The sequence below is a fragment of the Charadrius vociferus genome, unplaced genomic scaffold (assembly GCF_000708025.1).
Source record: "Charadrius vociferus isolate BGI_N301 unplaced genomic scaffold, ASM70802v2 scaffold342, whole genome shotgun sequence".
Taxonomy (NCBI): Eukaryota; Metazoa; Chordata; class Aves; order Charadriiformes; family Charadriidae; genus Charadrius; species Charadrius vociferus.
This window is the reverse complement of record NW_009647231.1, coordinates 1,279,848-1,301,866: the sequence shown is the minus strand read 5'-3', so window position 1 is coordinate 1,301,866 and position 22,019 is coordinate 1,279,848. Positions and strand designations below refer to the sequence as shown.

Below are 22,019 nucleotides of genomic sequence, written 5' to 3'. Positions count from 1 at the left end.
CCCTTCAAATCTAACCTTTTGTTTTAACGGGCAAATACTATAGCTGCTAGTTTGGATCTTGAACTGTTTTACTAGGTATTAGGATCTGGCTATGGGAAAATCTACATGTGCCTCACTTTATTTATTATGCATGATTCTTTGATTTAAAAGAGTCTTTGCAGAGTAGAAAGCTTGCATTTGATCCATATAACTTTAACTTGCATTATAAACCCCTTTGTTTCTTCATGCTGTTCTGCACGTATGGTTCACTTGCTTCTCTTTGTGGTGCTAGATATTTGTTTTCTTGAATTGATCATAACTTTGTCAGCTTCCTAATTGAAGTGATATTAATCACACCTTTTTTTTTCCTTGCTTCTGATACAAATTGTGTCTAATTTCTAACACCTACACTAAGATCTTGATGGCAGGCACCAATCTTTTTATAAATGAAATGATTAGTGACTCACAAGGTAGAAGCCAAACCCCTTGACTTAGGTGCGGCTGCAGCAGAGCATCTCCTTTGCATGGAATGTTCCAACTCAGCTGGTGTTTGGGATGTTTGTGTGTGTGTTTTGATGGCAAGGGCCCAGCCCGCTGAAAAATCTGCCATAAGATGACTCACAATATTATGACAGAAGGTAGAGTCATCGTCTTTTACTTAAAGTGCATTTAATTTAATTTGTTCTTGACTATATATAAAACCACTTAATAGTGCTATGCAAATTGATATAAAGTGTATTTATAATACATGACAAATAGCTTCTACAAAACTTGTGTATTTTGTCTTTAGTCTTAAAAATGAAAGCATTTGCCATGATGGATGATGCTTTTAAATTTAGTGCGTGCTTCACTTAAGACAGTTAAATAAAGACATATTAGAAGGATACTCATCACAGCTGCAATTTAAGCAGTTAGTAATATTTCAGAATTGAAAGGAGACATGAAATACTAAAGATATTGGAAAATATTTGTGAGCCTTTATAATACAGCCCCACAACACTCGCTGTGCACAGTCTGTGCTCAGTTATACCAGATTCCCTTGATCCTTCAGAGAAGGATGGTGATCAGTGATCTCAGCACTGAAATTCATGCGCACGCTCAAATGTAAATTCCCATGTACGCAATTAGTGGGCAGGTGTCTCTGCAAGCTTGCAGCAGATAAAAGCGACTTTTATTTTTATTTAAACCTGTGAGAAAACACTCTTAAACAAAAATAGGACAATGTGGCAATTAGTGATTTCCTGAGCCATGTTTTTTGGATGCATTTTTTGGGGGTTAAAAAGAAGTCTTTTACTGAGCTGTGGCAGGTAAGCTCCTTCTTCTGTGGCTTTGCAACATATCCCTCTACTATTTGGGCAGGGGGAAGCGGGACCTGCACAGGGTGGAGGCCCCAAGCCCCCAGCAGCGTGCACTTCCCATGGCCAGTACCAGGTGCTTTTGCATTCGAGTCGTAATACCTGTCTTTTCCCTTTTATAAGCCATCAGTGTGCTTGTTCTGAGTCAGCTGTTGAGCCTTCTGTTTGCTTCAGAAAACCAAAGGCAAGCACTATCAAGACAGAGACACATGCTGTCTTCTGGTAGTATTTTCTGGTAGATCAAGACTTTAGGTATATGTAGACTGGTTCTTTAGATAAATATAGACCAGTTAATCTAGGTTGGTATGCTATGTGTTAAGTGTATAATTAACTGAAAACAGCAGTATTAATTGCAAGTTTCTCTTGTTGTTAAAGGGCACCTGGAATAACCCTATGCTGGTAGGAGTTGCAGGGATGGCAAAGCATGTTTAAAAGGGGGGGAGGCATCTCACAGAGTGGGCTCTTCTTCAGCTGGAGGCTAAAGCCGCAGCACTGATGTAAAATGATGTACAACAGCAGTTATTTTTATTGTTTTTTTACCTGCATCTTGGTAAGAAAAACCTTACTTCATCTAAATCAAAGTTCTGTTCTGAGGAGATTATCATGTCAGTGTGTCTGCAGCTTGCAGCTCGTTTTCTGGGAATAGGGAAGGCTTTTACAACAACTTGTTCTTTCTTGTTCTGAGAGTTGGCAATCGAACAGGCAGCATAAGTGATTCTCGGGCCATTTTTATCAAGTGTGAAACAAATATAAAGAAGGCAGGTGAAAAAAAATAACCAAACCAACAGTGTACGCTTACAAAAACTTGCTTCTCTTGTCCAAAGTGTGCTGTGAAAGCCATCTTTATTACTCATACTGTCTCCATTATTGTGGCTGAAATAGGAGACTGGAGTGCTCTGTTTCCTTTTCTAGTATTGTCTTTTATTTTTCATGGATTTTCTGTGCTGCTAAGAGCAACGGATGATATTGGTTTCGTTGCATTGTTTTCATTGCACTGAAATTCAGAGAAGAATGGCATGAGCTTCATCATGCTCCCACTAAGCATATTGGAAATGGAAAGTCCCACTGGTTTACGAGGATTATGTTTCTTTTTACACCGCTTAAGTTTTATTATTAATTAAATGTTCTTTCAAGAAATAATAGGTGCTGTATTATTATCTTTCTTGTAGACCAGTGATTCTAAATGGCTGAAAAGAAATAAATTTTTATTTTCTTTGTAGTTATTTACCTTGAAGTTACTTACTTTGTAGTATTTACCTTGTAGTTAGTTCAGAGACAAGCTTGTATTGAGTTTCCCAAAGTTAATACCATTTTGCAATCAAGGGAATTTGAGGTGTTGCCAAATGAAATGTTATCATTCGTTTTGAGCAATGTGATATTTAACAGTTTCATTTCTCTCTGTTGCAATTATTTAAAGCTTCTGCTCGGTAAAACTAAGAAAATAGTTTCTCTAGAAACAAAAATTATAAAAGTTAAGGACTGAATTGTTCACTAAAACTTACGTCATATTTTTGTCTTTTGGGGTTTTGTTTTACGTTTTTTCAGTGTGGGTCTGGTTTTCAGTAGTGTAGGATTTCAGTAGCAAGGGTTTCAGAGCCTTGTGACTCTAGCTGGCTTCAGCGGGATGAGTTTTTGCTCAGTATCTTTGAAAATCTCTTCTTCCTTTTAGTTGTTATGGCTAAGAGGATTCCCGGTGGTGAAGGAGGCAGACAGTAACACATTCTGCCCTGAGAATCGCAAGATCTTGAAGCCAAGCACCACATAGTGAACCTAAAGGACAATATTAATTTTGAAGTTTTACATTAATTTAAAACATTCAAGTAGTGATGTTGGTACAGGATAATACTTATGGGCCTTAAAAATGTTTATAGGTAAGATTGGCTTAAGACAAATACTCCATGAAAACAAGAGTTTTGTGGCTGGCAATGGAGTTTAGCAGGATGAAGGTGTGAGGGTTTAAACACGTGGGGCTGAGTGCTTTCTACAAGACAACTGACAGCAATGTGTATCTGAAGGCAGGGCTTCAATGCAGTTTGAACAAGTCTTCTTTGAAGCCCAGTAAGAATACTTTTCTTCCAAGTTTAAGTGATTGTGACTGAACTTGTTTCTGTATGGGTTTTGACATGTGCTGAAGAGTTTGTTGCAGAATGACTAAAAACTTGTAAAGGCAGTAGAAATGAAGTTCCTCACGTAAATGAGTCCTAAGAGAAAAGTGAGTTTAACCTCCTCAAGGGCAGTGGAAAAGACAAGGCATGATAATATAACGGTAATGCACATGAATAAATATGCATAAGAAAACAAAGAGATATATATAAGGGATGGCTAGAAACTTTGGCTTGTAGATAAAGAAGAACTGACAGTGTTGTAGTTACCTGCTGCTTGTGTTTATCAAGCACTGACCTCAGCTTGTTCATATGATTTTAATGAAATCCGTTTTTTAATGAAAACTTTGTTGCTGTATCCATCCAGGTTCTTGGTTTGTTTTACTAATACAGCAGTGATTTAAAACTGGTAAAGAGTTGTAATGAGGTGTCACTGTTTTTATTTGACAGGCCGGACCTGATAGACATGAATACCGTTGCTGTTCAAAGCAACCTTGCAAATTTAGAACATGCTTTTTTTGTAGCAGAAAAACTTGGTGTTGCCAGACTTCTGGATCCTGAAGGTAAGATAGCTGCAAAGGACTTTGTTGCAAAAACCCTAACATTAAAATAAAATCCAATCTGCCTGCAGGTTGTAGCATATTTGTGGGCATTCTTACAACTACGTGATAAAGTGCTGCTCTGTCTTGCTCTTTTAGATGTTGATGTTTCCTCACCTGATGAGAAGTCAGTAATAACTTACGTGTCATCACTTTATGATGCATTTCCCAAAGTACCAGAAGGTGGTGAAGGCATCGGTGCAAATGTAAGTAGGAGAAGAATACTTGCTCAGTGTGTGTGAGCTTCATTAATATGATTCTTGGTTTCAGCTCCAGAATGTTAGCTGGATCTTCTGTAGGACTGCTGTCACACTTCTCTTTGACATGATTTTCTGGGTTGAGATTTTAGAGGCTTAGCAGCTGTTTCATGTTCTGGACATGAAAATATTTGTGCAAAGAGCTTAACTAAAAACAATATACCTGAAGTTGGAGACAGATAGAGTCAAAGTTCATACTTTTCAGTCATGGACCTAGAAGCTGTGCCTCTCTGATTCTTACCAATTTGAAGTTTATTAAACTAGAAAATTTTGTGTTTTCTATGGAAATATTTGGGACCAAAACTGAAGAGTGAAATCATATATTTGGAAGCTTTAAGTGAGCTATAATGAGCAAGTATATTGTTTCAGAATTGCAGGGTCTAGAAATCTCTTTTCTATGTGTGTGAAGACCTCAGACTTCAAAGATAAAGCAAAAATGAGCCCTCAGATGATTTTTTTTTCTGATCTGTAATCTGGGTTGTGCTTGGTAGGATGTTGAAGTCAAATGGGTTGAATATCAGAATATGGTGAACTACCTCATGCAGTGGATCAGACACCATGTCACGATAATGTCTGACAGAACCTTTCCCAACAATCCTGTGGAATTGAAGGTGAGGTGTGGCGTCTTAAACTCCTTGTTGGAATGACACTTTATCTTACTGACTGAAAGCATGCTTGAACAAATGAAGTGCTTGTTGATTTATACAATCAAATCAACTGTAGAACAGTACTACTCCTTAACCTTTTCAAAGAACAATAAATATGTTACTAACACATGAACAATCAAAAGCAAATATTTAGCTTGCCACTGATCTTTTTTTTGTAGAACTCAAGTAGAACAGTATGAGAACATAAGCTTACAGAGGATATTGGGAGATGGTTTAGAGAGTAGGGTTATATTGACTGTAAATAGAAGTTGATGATGGTTTTTATGTTTCTGTAGGCACTTTATAATCAATATTTACAGTTTAAAGAAACAGAAATTCCACCAAAGGAGACAGATAAATCAAAAATTAAACGTCTATATAAACTGCTAGAGGTAAGTTTTAACATGCATTGAAATGTATAGAAGTTCCCCTTTCTGTGGCTTAAAATAACAAATATGTATGAATTGTTAAGGTCTGGATAGAATTTGGACGCATCAAGCTGCCTCAAGGCTATCATCCAAATGATATAGAAAAAGAATGGGGAAAGCTGATTGTTGCCATGCTGGAAAGAGAGAAGACCCTTCGGCCTGAAGTGGAGAGGTACACTACTGAATGTTTGTCAGGCTTGGTTAATATATTTGCTGTTGTTTTAACCTGTATGGAAAATTGTAAATGTCTTCCTCCATGATAACATCCACATTGTTTTTCTAGATCAAGTAACCCTGCCTTTGTTCAAGGCCTCGAATTCTTTACCTACTTCATAAAGCAGGTCCAGATGTAAATAACTTCAGTGGTCTCAGAAGGTCACAATGAATAGTATCTGTGCTTTAGATCAGCAAAGCACTTAAACACACATATAACCACCTTCTTTGTACAGTTAGTCAGAGCTAGGTTCATATCACTTTGCACTCTCATTTGGACTTGATTTCATATAAGCAACATCCTCATCCTTTACGTGAAATGTATGTTTCACTTGGTGTGCAGCATTGTGGGCTAACATCCTGTTCTGAGGTTGTTTAAAAGTTGGTTGTACTCAAGAGCACACAAAGCGTTTAGACGTGCAAAGCGTATAGTAGTCTTCCATGGCAGTAGAATGTGTGACACTGTTTTGTACATCACTAGTGACATACTGGGCATGTTTAAAATCTTGATGCAGTCTTTGAGCATTTCTGCTTCATAATGGCACCTCTTTTGAGTTCTGTGGCAGACACAGGTGCTTTACATTCATTAATTAAAACCCCCCATTTATTTAACTCTAAGTTAATGATTCTTTAGGCTTCTACTTGGAAGTAGGTATAGATGCCTGCATCTGGATTCATTCTGCTTAACTTTAAGCATCTGAAGGAGACACCTAAGATCTGAATCGCTTTCTAGAGAATCCTGGCACTGACTTTATGGTGACAATAGGGTGATCGTTCTCTCTGGTTTAGGTACTTGAAATTAGGTGTGAAGAATCCAGACTATTGTGTAGGAAGTCCTCAGAAAGACAGATTTTAGCAAGAGAAGATTCCAAAGACAGTCAGAGTTGATTAAATATGTGTCATGCTTACATAAGCCACAGCATGATGGAAATGGCAGATTCAATGGGAGGTGTTGATTCACAGCATCCTGCTGCGCAAGAAGTTCCTTCAGAGGAATAGAAAGTTGTCCCCACCATGCAGAGCAGAACACTGGAAAGCAGCGAGAGAGATAGAGCCTGCTAGATCTTGTAGGTTAATCTGTCCTGACCTGCCAAAAGCAAAGTTAGTGCCTCCCTTCGCCAAAAGGCAAATTCATATTTGCAGAAAGCTGCATTATCTTTGTTGAGAATGTGTATAAATGACATTAGTTTATTTCTTTCTTATTCAGCTGGACTGAGCACAGGTAAACAAACATAAACATAAACTCCTTCCCATATTTCAGGATTGGTAAACGCACTTGAAGTGATGGATCATATGGTGATGGTCACCATGTGTGGTGGTCACTGTAAAATGAGAGAGAAAAGTTGATTAAGTGATTCTTAGTGAGCAAATTCAAATTGTCTGTTGGTCTGGACACAAGAACTTGATCCATGTTTGTTGTATTGGTTACTAGTGCATCTCACTAATATGAGTTGTTGATACAGCTTCTGGAGTGGGATTTGGTTGTGGCAAAAATGTAACCTCAGCTAATACTGAAATTTGGCAAGTACTGAAAGTTTGCTTGGAAGTCTCGTGGACGCATCTGAAAGTATCAACACAAATACACAACATGTGGCCATATTGGTGTATGGGATCAAAATTAATATGATGTCAGCGAGGAGAGTGCCAAACTGAGCTCTAGTTCGCAAAACTAGCAGAGTTTGGCATTACTGCAGGGGTGTGTCTGTGCCTTTGCTGTGCTCTTCTGCGTAAACACAGTCGTGTTATGTTGTGGGTGTGGTTTTCGGGAGATCCTAAAAGCACCTACTGCTTTTCATACTGAAAAAGTCACCCCTAACCCAAATTCTGACTTAAAGCATAAACTTCAGGGCAGTGATCAGATTTTTCTTACTTGTTTTGTGGTCAAAACAGCAAGAAGCAATTAGCTCTGAATGTGGAAGAAGTTGAAAGCAAATTTGCAGAAGGACAGATTAGTTAGTAAATATGCATACTTGGACAGTGGAATAATGACAGTGGGTTAGATGGTGTACAGGTGTCTCAAATTAAATTGTTATGAGCTGATTAACCATGATATTCCCCCAGGTTTATTGTGCAGTTCCATGTGAAAGAAAAGGAGTCAGCCCAACCAAGAGGTGTTTTGTACCGTACTGTGGAGCGTTAAGTTCTCACTTCGCTACTTTTTGAAACTTTTCATTGAAGAATCTGAGAAACACTGCAAAGACTTCTTTAAGTTCTTATTTGGCTTATAGACATTTAGTGACACTTAAATAAAATATTTGGCGCGCCTGTTTCCTAGAGACGCCCTAATGTTGCTGCCTAGTCTGTACTTGCAAAGCTTTAATGCAAGGTAGGGAAGCCAAAAGCAAGGTAGCATACATAGCCTCAGGTAAAATCCTTTGAAGAGCTGGCAGAATATTAATTGCTGGGTTTTGAATATGCATACTGAAGCCTATTTAAAGGAGGAGTGCTAGGTGTTTCAAAAGCCAGTAGTGAAATTTCATCCCTAGAAGCTGTACATTTTGTAGGAGTTTTATCTTTTCATTTTTCAGCAAATGTAAACAGCCAGAAGTACCGTGCTCTGGATGTAAAAATGAATAGCAGTAGTTATAGCTATCATAGCAGTGATTCACTGTTTAGCAACAGCACTAGTGCTCGAACCAGTGTTGATTCTAATGAGAATTTCCTTTCTGTTAATTGTGGTCCCACACTGATTAAATCTTGTATAAGCTTTGGTAATGGCACCTTAGAAGGAAACAGGTAACTTGCATATGTATTTGTGCTTTGTGTTAGATGGTGTTGCCTTGTTTGTTTGTTTGTTTTTAAAGTCATGCGACATGTCTAGTAAATATAGATAACATTAATACTTACTTATTTTTCTGAAATACTTTGGCATCACCTAGGTTGGAAATGCTGCAGCAGATTGCAAACAGAATTCAGCGGGACAGCCGGAGCTGTGAGGACAAACTAATACTTGCCCGGAATGCTCTGCAATCTGTAAGTTAGTCGGTGTTGTCTGTGTTCATGAACTTACTGCAGTGGAATTGCTACTTAAAAAAAAAATCTTCAGAATTTTTGAGTCCATACTTAATAGCTGCTACTTTTATTTTTGTTGTGCTATTATTTTTACTTTAGCATTTCTTCAACAAAATACCCAAAATTGCCTGAATTGTTAGATTTTTTTTTTTTTGTCACTCGTTAGATAAAATGCTTCACACTTGTTTCAAGACCAGAAGAAGTTTTTAGAAAATCTTAGAATTTCTTATAGCTCATTTCTCTTTGATTTAGCTGCTGGGCTTAACGGCTTCTCTTATTTATTCAGGACACCAAACGATTAGAGTCAGGGCTCCAGTTCCAACATGAAGCAGAGTTAGCTGGATATCTTCTTGAATCTGAGAACCTTCTCCGCCAGCAAGTGATTGATGCCCAAATTCTTATTGATGGAAAATACTATCAGGCAGACCAGCTTGTGCAGAGGTACTTTACAGTTTATTTATATGAATAAATAAATATCCCAAATACGGATACCCACTATGGACAGCATTTTCAAATCTTTATGGATAAACTTTTCAATTTGTCACCGAGCAACGAAATAAAGATTATCAGGTATTCTGGTGGGTACATTGCCCACAAATGTTGTTGAAGACAGAACGAGCTCTTTGTACTCATCTGTGAAAATTAAGTAATCAACCAGAATGCGACTTCCATGTTTAATGTTTACTAGATATCTGAGTGTAAAGATGTTGGCTTTTTTTATTGCACCAAAAATGCTTTTAAAATTCACTAACTTTGATTTTAAAAATGGAGGCAAGGTTTCTGGTGATAGCTGTAGATGCCTTAACAGGTAATAAGTGGGGTAACATTAGCTTATATGTGGCAGTGTGTACAGTCTTAGCAGAAAGGTACATTTAAATGGCATAATTCAATTTTTTGAAGAAGTGGCTCCAAAGTTTTTCAGGATTCATCCTGGAGAGGGTGAGATCAAGCACAAAACAGCTCCTTGGCAGTGAACTGCAAGTGTTTGATCTGCTGCAACATGTAGTATCTTGTAAGATTTCTGCTTTGCTGATTGTTCCCTGGAATTGTGTATGGTGCGTGCTAGTGCCTGTACCATGCTGATTTTCTAGTCATTGCCTGATTTCTGCATCTATTATCTGTATTTATAGAAGTGTAAGGTGACATAACCTATACTTTCTGATACAAATGCTTATTCATTAATATTTACGTACAACTAAAGTGTAAGAGATCATGTGATTTCATACTGCTATTCAGTTCAGCATAATAAACCTTAATCATAAGCATTGATTGAAATGATTTTATTTATTTTATTTTATTTTAATAGAGTTGCAAAACTTCGTGATGAACTGATAGCCATACGGACCGAATGTTCTTCTGTGTACAACAAGGGGCATGCACTCACAACAGAGCAGACAAAGCTGATGATATCAGGAATAACTGAAAGCTTAAACTCAGGATTTACAACAAACTTAACCCCTGAATTAAATGCTGCAATGACCCAAGGTTTAACACCTACTTTGACTTCTTCCAGCTTGACATCTGGCCTTTCATCAGGTCTTACTTCCAGACTGACACCAACCATCACTCCTGCTTACACACCAGGCATCCCACCACGGTTAATTCAAAGCTATGTGACAGGAGTAGACAGTGGGACTCTGCAAACACTCAAACTGATGCAAATCAGAAAACCTCTTATGAAATCAGCTTTTGTGGATCAGAATTTAACAGAAGAGGAGGTGAACATGAAATTTGTCCAGGACCTATTGAGCTGGGTGGAAGAAATGCAGGTAGCAATTTTTACAGAAACAGTCTGCTTTTAATCATTATGTTTACTCCTTGTAGATCATGGCTAATTTTTCTTCTTGCTTGTAAGGTGCAACTTGATAGAGCAGAATGGGGTTCAGATTTACCAAGTGTTGAAAGCCATTTAGAAAATCACAAAAATGTCCACAAAGCTATTGAGGAATTTGAATCCAGCCTTAAAGAAGCTAAAATCAGTGAGGTACGGCACCACATTTTTTATTTCTTTGATTACTTTCTTACTGGGTGACCCATAGACTAATGTTGAATTTTAGAATGGGTTTCACGGTCTTCTTTACTTTTACATCTGACCTCTAGATGACATATCATGAAATCAGGAGATCTAATGGTTTAACACATCTAACCTTTTTGTTGTCTTTTGACCTCGTATACCAAATACAGATCCAAATGACTGCCCCTCTTAAACTCAGTTATGCAGAAAAATTGCACAAACTGGAGAGTCAGTATTCAAAACTCTTGGTAAGTTTGTCATACCTCTTCAATGTTCAGCTTTTCAGTGTACATCATCTTTGATAAGGAATGAGCTTTAAATTCTGATTTTTGTAAACTTTTTTTTCTTTTTAATAAAGAACACCTCAAGAAATCAGGAAAGGCATCTAGATACTCTTCACAATTTTGTGTCTCGTGCTACTAGAGAGCTGATATGGCTGAATGAAAAAGAAGAGGAAGAGGTTGCATATGACTGGAGTGAAAGAAACCCCAATATAACAAGAAAAAAGGAATACCATGCAGTATGTATTGCTAGTATAATCCAGAGGGAATAATTAAATTGTCTTTAAGAATTTAAGAGATTTCTTAAACATCTCTATCTTTTTTTTTTTGTCTGGAAAAAAGGAATTGATGAGAGAACTTGATCAAAAAGAAGAAGTTATTAAATCAGTACAAGAAATAGCTGAGCAATTGCTTCTTGAAAATCACCCAGCCAGGCTAACCATTGAGGTAAGTTAGTAAAAACAGCACACAAAGGGAGTGCTAACTCATAGGAAATGAAACAACAAGACGCTGAATAACGGGCCCTTTTTTTTTTTTCCCCTCTTTGGCGTCTCTGTTGTATCTGTCTTCCAGTTTCCAAAAAGTAAAAACACTTCTGTAAAGTTATGGTTACATCTTGGATTGATTAGATAAAATCTCCCTAAAGTCTAAAATGAAAATTCCAGAGTTGGTCTGTACAGACATTTCTGGTCACGCACGCAGCTTCTAGAGTTATTGATACAAATTGCATTGGCAAACTGAGGGCACAGAACAGTCCTTAGGTGGTTTCTCTCCTGTTGGATTAAAACAAGTTTCAGTAGAGCTTTTCTAGTCACTTGCTATATGTACAAGTTGCTGTTATGGTTTAAGGTTGATTTCATAACTTTGTTGTCAGTGAATTATGGAACTTGTTTGGACATTAAAAATCTGACAAGGTGATGTGATTTACCAGGCTTGAATCAAACTCTGTATTACAGGTAGACAGTTTACAGAAAATTTATTGTAGCTGTTGTAGGCTCATGAATTTTCAAAAGAGAATGTAAAATGTTTTTCCCTGTAGATCTTCAAGAAAAGAGCAAATACAGACAGTGGTTGGTAAAAATTGAAACAATAAAAAGCTGTTTTATTATATAAGAATGAAAAAACAGGAGGGATTTTCATGGTTCTTTAGCTCAGTGAGTTTATATCTGCCTAAATTGGAAACATGAAGAAAACTCCTTTCCTTCCTTCTCATAACACTTACTTTGAATAATAAATGACTTTATGTAATGTGGTGAATTCTATTCTTTAAAAGTGTACGCTGTTCTAATGGGTTCTTGTCAGTGTAATATAATTAATATATGAATGTATTAAAGATACATGTTACAAAATCAGGCCATCGCAGTGAGGATGACTATGCAGGTTCTGATGTCTGCAATAGTGCTATATTGGGACATTTAAACAGAAGAATCTATGCATTAATGCATCAGTTTGAAATTCATTTAAGCCAATGTAAAAATTCTTAGGAATTCCCTGATAATCATACGGAATTGAAAAATTGAGACTTTTGGCTGATTTCACAAAGTCTAGAGTACCCTCTGCTGGTGAACACTCCTGCAGTGCATCTTTAGTGACAGCATCAGACAGGCACAGTTCGAGTAGGGTCGTGTTTTTTAAATTCATGTGCAACTGTTACACAAAATTACACATTGCAGCGAGTCCTGATTGATTATTTTTATTGTGCATTCAGTGTTACTTTAATATATGATTTGTATCCAAGGAAGAATCCAGCTATTTGGAATGAGTAAATAGAGCTACAGAATCATAGACTAGCCTAGACTGGGGGAAACCTCAGGAGATGTAGTCCAGCCCCTGCTTAAAGCAGTGTCAGGGCTTTGTTTGGCTGAATACTGAACTTGCCCAAGGATGTGGTGATTTCACAGCTTCTCTGGGTGAGTTTTTGGATGTTTGACTATGCTGTAGCAATAGGATTTGTCTCACGTCTAAGTGGAATTTTCCTTGCTGTAGCTTGCTTTTGTTGGATGAGGAGGTTAGGTTTAGATGCTTGTGTTTGCTACATTACTTCTGTGATTCCTAAATTCTGGAAATGTATGCATGTTTTAATTTTAATTTCCTTTTGTAAAATCTCTTTGTCTCCTTTAAAGGCCTACAGAGCTGCAATGCAGACACAGTGGAGCTGGATTCTTCAGCTCTGTCACTGTGTTGAGCAACATTTGAGAGAAAATGCTGCATATTTTGAGGTAAGAATGTGACACATTTTAAGTTAGGACCATAGCAAAAAAGTTCCACTGAAAGTGCTAGTTGCTGTCTCTTGGTAGTTGTAGAATTGACGTTTGTCATGTGCAATCATTAGATAATAAGCTACTCTCCTGCAGTGTTACCACACCTGCATTGTCTTCACTACAGTTATATCAGTTCACAGCAGATGAAAATCTGGCCTGACGTTTTTTCATAGTGCCGCAGCTTCAAGTAGAGGCTCTGAGAACGAAGCTGTGTTCTCTCCCAGTCATACACAACTGCTGTCAATACAGCTTTTGCAGATGATGTAGAGTGGGAGGGTGGTTAGTGATGGCCAAGGTAGAACATACTCTGGGTGTTTTTTCCAGGACTACTCAAATAGAAACGGAACGTACACCATGGATAATAAATGGAGCAGAGAACACCCTGAGAGCAGACACATCCAATGAAACACCTTTCTGATTATCACCTCTTTACATACTCAGCAAATGATGCAGTACTCAATTACACACATGAGGATTGAAGATTTAAGAGCTTTTGTTTTTTTAAAGAAAACTACTCTTTTTTTTTAAAATATTTAAATTAGAAAGATTAGTCCTTAGTGTCTTCTGGGTTGGTTGGGTGGTTGAAGAGGAAGGGGTGTGACATTCAGATTAGATGCCTATGGACCGAGAAGGGTGAGAGCCCAAAGCTAGGAAATGGACACTGGAGAAGACAAAGTTGAGCGATTTGGGCTCCTAGTGGTAGAGGGAAGAAATGGGAATTCTGAATCTGAGAAATGAGGTTTGAGGGACAGAATGGAGTGAGGATTATCACAGGACATTTCCCTTCTGAATCGTCCTTAACCAGGACCGTATTTTGGAGGTGCAGTTGCCTGTGCAGAACTGCCAAGTTTGGCAGCTCACTTCCCCTCCTGCACAAACTGTTTGCTCCAGTGTGCTTGCTGAAGCTTGCAGCTAGTTTGCTACAGTTAGTAGGCTTTTTCTGTTCTTTATATATACAAGTAATTGTATTTCTCAGGGAAGCAAAAGTCACTTCAGAAAATTTTTCCATTGCAGGAACAGAAATTAACCAAAGTTCAATAACTGCTGTATTAATTTTGCATGTAAATAGCACTGAGAATAACTCATGTTACAACGTGTGCTTTCGTGAACAGTACATTTAGACATGAGATCACAAATAGTGTTGTGTGGTACAGTGGTTACTTCAAGCTACTAGAAAAGATTATTTTTAAAAAAACAGCACTTAAAGAAAACTTTATAGTGTAACTGTTTGTATACTTTTTCGATTGTTTAAAAGTAAACCAGATTTTTCTGTTATCCTAGTTTTTCAGTGATGCCAAAGAAGCCATGGAATATTTAAAGAATTTGAAAGATACCATATACCGAAAATACAGCTGTGACAGAACAAGCAGCCTACATAGGCTAGAAGACCTTGTCCAGGAGTCTATGGTAAGAACGCAAGGATCCTATTAACGTGAGTTACAATTAAACAAGAAATGTGTAGATTATAGATATATTGGATATAAAAAAGATGTGTTAAAATTACTCCTTTGAAGTGAAGGAATACAAAAAGAAGATTTGGTTTTTAGAACTTATAGTTAAATAATTGCATCTATCCATGTATAATTACTGTATTTCATACCCTTAAAATACAGTTTTATGTATATCTTTGTCTTTACAATATCAGATGTTGTGGGAAACCAGTGACTTCAGAAAGATTCTTTGTTCTTGTAAAATGTGTTACTTTCAAGGAACACAGTAAAATGAGTCAGGAAAAGAAAAGCTTAACAGGATCAAAGAAGCAGCATTGTATTCTGGCCATCTCTTACGATGTGTTCTTTTCTTAACTGTTTTAGGAAGAAAAAGAGCAACTCTTGCAGTATAAGAGCACAGTAGCAGGCCTTGTGGGGAGAGCAAAGGCAATAATTCAGCTGAAGCCAAGGAACCCTGACTGTATACTCAAAACATCCATCCCAATTAAAGCCATCTGTGACTATAGACAAATTGAGGTTAGAAACTTGAGTTTCCTCAAATCAATTACAGACGTGAGAATTCAGCTAAAGTTTCGTTAATTACTATGTTTCTGGAGAACACTAGGCTCTAAATTTCTTCCACCCTAGTAAATAAGAGCAAATCCTTGTGTTGAACATTGTTTTTGTTGTTCTGTTGCTTATTTGTTGACACCATTTGCAGAAGTGCTTTCTAAAAGGATTGTGTAATGCTTAGCTCATTAAATTATTCTGCTTTTCTGTTAATACTAGATAACTATTTACAAAGATGACGAGTGTGTATTAGCAAACAACTCCCATCGTGCTAAATGGAAAGTCATTAGCCCGAGTGGTAATGAGGCCATGGTTCCATCTGTATGCTTTACAGTTCCTCCACCAAACAAAGAAGCAATAGATACAGCCAACAGGTAGGGAGGAAACAAAACCACCCGTTTTCTTTTAAAATTCATTTATATGAAGCTTGGGTTAAAATAATGTCTCACTTTTTTCCCTTTTCAGGTGTTACTTTGATCTAAAGTTGGAGTCTTTTTATGTTTCAGGATTGAACAGCAGTTTCAGAATGTTCTGGCCCTTTGGCACGAGTCGCATCTAAACATGAAGAGTGTGGTGTCCTGGCATTACCTGACAAACGAAATTGAAGCTGTTCGAGCTGGCAATGTTGCCTCGGTATGTCCTATGTCTAGCAAGGGCCTCTTAGCTGTTTGCTGGGAAGTGATAGGCTATGCTTCCCAGAAATACTGTATAATCAACAATTTGCAGCAGTCCTCATCTTCCTTGTGGCAATAGCTGGCAGTGGCCAGTGCAACGTTCTGCCTTCATCTGAATAGCCTTTACACAGACACGTTTGGGGAAGGAGCAGAGAGGTTGTATTATGAACACTACCTGTAGCCTTATTGAGCTAATCACTCTAGTCTGTTGTCAGCAGAGGGACAGGATCTGTCAAAAGCAATTGAACAGTGACTAAATCTGAACTTCTTCTGGAAGAGTCTACCTTCTGCGTTTATGTTGAAGATATCTGAGGACATTTGCTTCATTAGGCTAAGGTTAATCTTCATGAAAACCCCTATTATTTCCTTATGGCTGCAACTTCTTCCTAACAATGGAATAATGGCAAAGTGACATTTAGTCTTTCAAGCTGAAGGCAGCTGAATGCTCATTCCTCCATAATGCATTTTTTTCATTTTTATACATGTCTGTAACTTGAAATGTTGAATAGCTAATTAGGGTCAATTTGTCAGAAATGATACAGGGATATAGATCAAAATACTATTCTGTCTGGCTATAACAGTGTGTGAGATCACTGAATTACACAATGTTAGATGTATACCATAACATTATTTAACATAGTAGTTAATTATACATCGATATATATCTGTCTACAAACTGTTGGAATAATATTTGTAATACTCAAAACAACATTTTCACTCCTAATGTCCCACTGTTGCTGTTGAAAAGAAGGAATCTGAGAATTCTTGAAGTGTCCCTACTTCTGTGACTCTTGCTGGCTTCCTGTTTATTGCTACGTGACATTAGATGGAGAAATGGTGTCTAATGGGCTGTGTTAAGACAATCGTACATTACTGGCATGGGATTAAAGATGGAAAAAGATTTTATAGTGTGTGTAAACTATCAGCTGTTATGCTGGTACCTGTCAAATGGACTCCAGCTGAGGAGCAGCAAGGTTTCAGGACCTCAATTCTTTGACTTTACCATCTTAGTAATTGATCAATATTGCTTTTTGATAAAAAGTGTTACAGGGAACTGTGTGCGTGATGCATCATTGCTGACTGTGCCTTGGGTTTATAATCTGTTGCAGATAAAGACGATGTTGCCAGGTGAACATCAGCAGGTTCTAAGCAATTTGCAGTCCCGCTTTGATGATTTTGTGGAAGATAGCCAGGAGTCCAAAATCTTTACAAGCTCTGATACAGCACAGCTGGAAAGGGAAGTTAATGTTTGCAAGCAATACTATCAAGAGCTTCTGAAATCTGCAGAAAGAGGTAAAACTTTGCGGAGAAGTGTAGAAAGATGACTTCATGAGAGAGATTGTAGGACTTTGTAAAACTTCTGTCTCCGAATACAAACTAGTGAATTACCCATTTTATGATATTGATATTGTTAGTGCCCCAGTTCTTCTGAACAGGTAGAGAGTCATCATTTTAACAATGTGCACAATTACATTACACAGAAGCTATAAGTTTTTTAACCTAGTATATATTAACATATGTAGAAATATCGATGTGTTAAATATAGAGCACTACAAAAATTCTACACCCAAGAATTTATTCTGTGTGCTACAACTCATGGTTTAGTTTTGAATGTTGGAAATGCAACTTGATTACTTGGTTGAGTTTGTAACAGAATTAGAACATTTTTCACACTGTTAAGGCACGAAACGTGTCCTAGATATTTTCCTAGTTCCACAGAATGCCATAGTTACTGCTCTCTTAACTCTGTTTTTAAATACAATAAGAACAGAAAGCTTAAAATATCTGCTCTGATTTACTGTCAAGTAGCTAATGACTTAAAGAAATACAGTAGTGCAAAGTGGATTACTACATTAGCATAGTTCACTATACTTAAGGAAAGATGTGCTGCCCTGTATGTCTGGAAGAGAGGATTTTTTTTTTTAAAAAAAAAACACAAACCCTGGAGATCTACTGTACTATTGTGCCTGATGTCATCTGACTGAAAAGTCAGTCACTGTGTTCAGCAGTTTCTACATAAGCGGTGATGCTTGCGCTTGGGATGAATGGTCAAAGATGTATGCTAATTTTTCACTTGTAAGGAGGTGATCTAATAATGGCTAAAATTTAAAAGTTCCTAAAATTTGCCTTATAGCCAAAAATTCAGATGGAAAATGATGGGATTTCAGCCAGTCATGAAAAGATCTGTAGAATGGTGACTTCATAAAGTGCTTCATAGGAAGACATGGTGGAAATAACATGATGGATGGCTTTGTTTGTGAACATGTGCCTTGTTTCTTCCAACAGAGGAGCAGGAAGAATCTATTTACAATCTGTACATCTCCGAAGTTAGAAATATCAGACTTCAGCTGGAGAGTTGTGAGGAGCGGTTAATACGACAGATCCGAACCCCAATGGAAAGGGATGATCCTGAAGAAAGTGTATCAAGGATTTCAGAGCAAGAGGTAAGACTTTGAGAAAAGAGTTTTATTTTAAAACAAATATATCCAGATGTTTTCAGTGTATCCAGGAAAGTTTGCAGTGCACTTTGAAAAGACAAGAGTCAAAGATTAAGCTTGTGTTTGTGAGAAAAAAGATGCCAATAAATGGCGGCTCTGTTAGTTTCCTTCTAATGCATACTTTCCTTTTTAAAATTTTTTAATGGTGTCATCATGAAACAAGCAAAGGAGAGAAGACCCGTACTGATAATGATATTTAGAGTATACATGAGGTTAACGTAAGGTAAACACACTGTCAATCGCCTTTCATTTTACAGAAACTGAAGGAAGAACTGGATCGACTGAAGGAAGACCTGGGAGTCATCACAGATAAATGCGAAGAGTTTTTCAATCAGGCTGCTGGTTCACCTTCAGTCCCCACTCTGCGCTCTGAACTCAATGTTGTTATTCAGAACATGAACCAAGTTTATTCCATGTCTTCCATTTACATAGATAAGTATGTAGTAGGCCGTCTCCCATCTTATGTGTTTTACTTTACAGTTTTCTCTTAAAAATAAATTAAAAATAAAGATATTAGTATGAATAATACTGATCAGGGAAAAGGGAGTTAACGTATTTTGACATTGTATAAAGGGATACCCCGTGAAATGAAAAGGCTGAAAACCACAAGTGTTTTGAGTGTTGTTATTGATGGTTCAGTTAACAGGAGATTACTATTTTTCAGATTAAAAACTGTAAATTTGGTGCTGAAGAACACCCAAGATGCAGAATCGTTAGTAAAACGCTATGAAACTAAGTTGTGTGAAGAAGAGGCAGTAACCGCTGACAAAAACAATATTGAAAACCTGATGGGTACATTAAAGGTAAAGAGTTGGCTGGTACCTTTTCATGGGCAAATCAAAAAATAATAGGAAAATTATATGTCCTACAATACCCGTTTTGGTTATGCTGTACTGTAGAGTGTATCAAAAGTTGGCTTGTGTATTTGTAGGAAAGTCTGTGTTAGGATTGACATCTCAGAAAAAAAATGACAGCTTTGGAGCACAAGGAATTGGATAGTTTGCACTCTCATTTCTGCTGTTAGGAAATGCCTTGCAGTATCTGAAACTACAAGAGTGGCACTTGTTAATGCTGCAGTAAGACTTATTTTTTTTGTCACTTCAAACGGTAACATATGCTTAAGATAACATAAATAAGTTGTTGTATAAATGTGGTCACAGTAACATTCCTGTTACTGCTATGGTACATTACTCAGGGTTTCCTAGGAGGTTTGGCAGGTATTTTTGAGAAAGGGTAAGACTGAAGTTCAGCATTTTTTTGTGTGCTGTATATATACCTTGTTTTAATACTGCAAATTATTACTTACGCTTTTTTGTTAGATAGAATGATTGGCATCTACCTAAGGATTTTTTTAAAAAAAAACCCTGTAGTTTATGTGATCAGTGTGTTAATTTGCTGTCTCTGTTTTGATGTATGTGTTGTTGGGGATGCTGTTACTAAGAATTATTCTGCAGTTCATAGCTAATTAGTTGCTTCAGACCCATTCTGGTGCCATTCCATTGTTTCAACAACTGGAAGTAAAACATTCATTTAAACATTCTTCATTTATTCATTTATACATTTTACTTGTGTAAGGTACTAATTTATAAAATAGTGTCATAATTAAGGAGTTACTTACAATTTATCATTTATCATATACTAGCAATGGAGATCTGAAGTAGATGAGAAAAGACAAGTGTTCCATGCCTTAGAGGATGAACTGCAGAAGGCAAAGATGATCAGTGATCAGATGTTTAAAATGCACAAGGAACGTGATCTTGACTTTGACTGGCATAAAGAAAAAGTTGATCAGTTAGCTGAGAGGTGGCAAAACATTCATTCTCAAATTGAAAATAGGTTTGTATAATTTTTTTTTTTATAATCTGTTCATGTTTTATGCTGGTTTTGTTGTTTCTTAGGAAATATTAAAGCAGATCAGAATAGTTTCCTGAACTGTTTGTGAAAAGTGCTAAGATCAAGGATTCTTACCTTTTCTGTACTGTTGACATTGTTGTCTTACTTTTCCGCAAGAAATGTCTGTCACTACTGAGCACCAAAAGATCAACAAAATATAGAAACTTTATTTACTTACAACTTACTGAGACACAGTAGAGATAAATTGTCTTGTTTCTTTCCAAAAAGAGCCTGAAGAAATGGCTTTCTGTCCTATGGAAATACCATCTGTTTCTCCACATAATTAGTTCTGACAGGCTAAACTGATGAGCTGATTCATCAGTTATGATTGGATTCATGTTAACTTGCTTTTAATGACTCAAGTGCTAAATCTGGAAGTCCTTAGCTTCCATTTACTTCTGTGATAATTTTGTCACAATAACTTTTGGTGAAGTGCCAGTATTTTCTTTTGCCATGCAACTGTTTTCATGCAGCCTCAATATCCAATTGGGATGTTGCTCTAAATTCAGCCCTTCAGTATTACTGTCATGATGATACTGGAGAATGTTACTCAAATGCACTGCACATACCTATACAGGTGTACAGATACAGCAGGACACACCTACGTGTAATTCTGAAGGAGATGTCCATACATGACATTCCTGAAAACATTTTTTCCTTCAGTCTCTAATGGTTCTGTTTCCTAAATAGAGAGACAGAAGTATAGAGTCTGAAGAAAAAAGTATGAGCAAGTTAAGGAAGTCTGTACTATACAGCCTGAATTTATTTCCTTTAATATCTACTTTAGTTTGTCATTATAGCAAACCTGAACAAGAGCATCAAAGATAGTTCTTTTCATGTAAAACTTCACACAACAACCTTTCACATTTTTGTCCTCCTTTTTTAAGGGCTGAATAACCATACAGGTGTAATACTGAAGTTACTCACTTGTAATTAACTAATTTAGTTGTCTGTATGTAACATTGCTAGAAGTCAGAAGGGAGGTGGGCAAAAGCTAAGTCATTTAAAGCTGACTACAGAATGGCTAGCTTTAAATCCATCTCAGATTTTTCATCATCTGGTAGCATGACAGAACTTAAATGATAAAACAGTAGTTTTATGAGGTACTGAAGTGTCCTTATTTCTTCAGAGAGCAAATGTGAACCACATGGTTTCCTCTCAGGGCCTTATCCTGAATAGAATATGCTGAAAAATGAACGTTAATACATAGTGACTTCTAGTGTAAATAGGACAGATTGTGGTAGTTGCAGCATGTAGCTGTAAACAAGCTGCTTTCTGCAAATGTTCGCTCTGCTGCTTCCTAACAGCTTGACACTGATGATCATTATCTGAAAAGTATGTACAAATATTGGCTGCAGTTATCATGATCCTTTCTCTTTTTCATGGTTATTAGCTTTAAAACATGCTTAAGTATGAAACCTGAGCAATATTGTTTCCTTTGCTTGTTCTTTTTCAGTCTTCTTTGGGCATCTAGAGAACAACACTAGTACAATTCAAACTATTAATTTAATTCAACTATTAATTAAATTGGACTATAAAATGTTGTTAACTAAGTATGTTTATCCTTAATTGTGCGGTGTTTTGGATTAGTTGTATTTGTATGATCTTTGAAGTACAAGGATCATCAAAGAAGAATTGTCAGTATTCTCATCAGTATGGAAACCACTTTCAAGAAATACACAGCACTGTTTTTCCAGGTCAAACCCATGATTTACAAATGGACTTGCCCAACAGGATCAATTGCTTTTGCACGTTAGAATATTTAAAATCTTTGGGGTTAGTGTAACTCGTTTTGCTTTGTGGGAG

At 37.0% G+C, this 22,019-nt stretch overlaps 1 protein-coding gene across 2 annotated transcripts in view; it reads left to right on the top strand.

Annotated features, from left to right (window-relative positions):
• DST (dystonin) overlaps positions 1–22,019 on the top strand; it is a 310,119-nt gene that overhangs the window by 155,245 nt on the left and 132,855 nt on the right. Inside the window, exons 10-31 of one of the 2 annotated variants that reach the window (XM_009879834.1) lie at positions 3,887–3,999; positions 4,135–4,241; positions 4,784–4,903; positions 5,236–5,331; positions 5,412–5,539; positions 8,460–8,553; positions 8,879–9,033; positions 9,899–10,361; positions 10,448–10,576; positions 10,777–10,854; positions 10,965–11,126; positions 11,230–11,334; positions 13,011–13,106; positions 14,430–14,555; positions 14,963–15,115; positions 15,368–15,522; positions 15,655–15,781; positions 16,932–17,115; positions 18,109–18,266; positions 18,578–18,756; positions 18,985–19,123; positions 19,963–20,156. In XM_009879834.1, the coding sequence (XP_009878136.1) occupies positions 3,887–3,999; positions 4,135–4,241; positions 4,784–4,903; positions 5,236–5,331; positions 5,412–5,539; positions 8,460–8,553; positions 8,879–9,033; positions 9,899–10,361; positions 10,448–10,576; positions 10,777–10,854; positions 10,965–11,126; positions 11,230–11,334; positions 13,011–13,106; positions 14,430–14,555; positions 14,963–15,115; positions 15,368–15,522; positions 15,655–15,781; positions 16,932–17,115; positions 18,109–18,266; positions 18,578–18,756; positions 18,985–19,123; positions 19,963–20,156 (3,261 nt within the window). Of the gene's footprint in view, positions 1–3,886; positions 4,000–4,134; positions 4,242–4,783; positions 4,904–5,235; positions 5,332–5,411; positions 5,540–8,149; positions 8,317–8,459; positions 8,554–8,878; positions 9,034–9,898; positions 10,362–10,447; positions 10,577–10,776; positions 10,855–10,964; positions 11,127–11,229; positions 11,335–13,010; positions 13,107–14,429; positions 14,556–14,962; positions 15,116–15,367; positions 15,523–15,654; positions 15,782–16,931; positions 17,116–18,108; positions 18,267–18,577; positions 18,757–18,984; positions 19,124–19,962; positions 20,157–22,019 lie in introns of those variants that run through there. The other variant, XM_009879835.1, reaches the window with a different exon arrangement.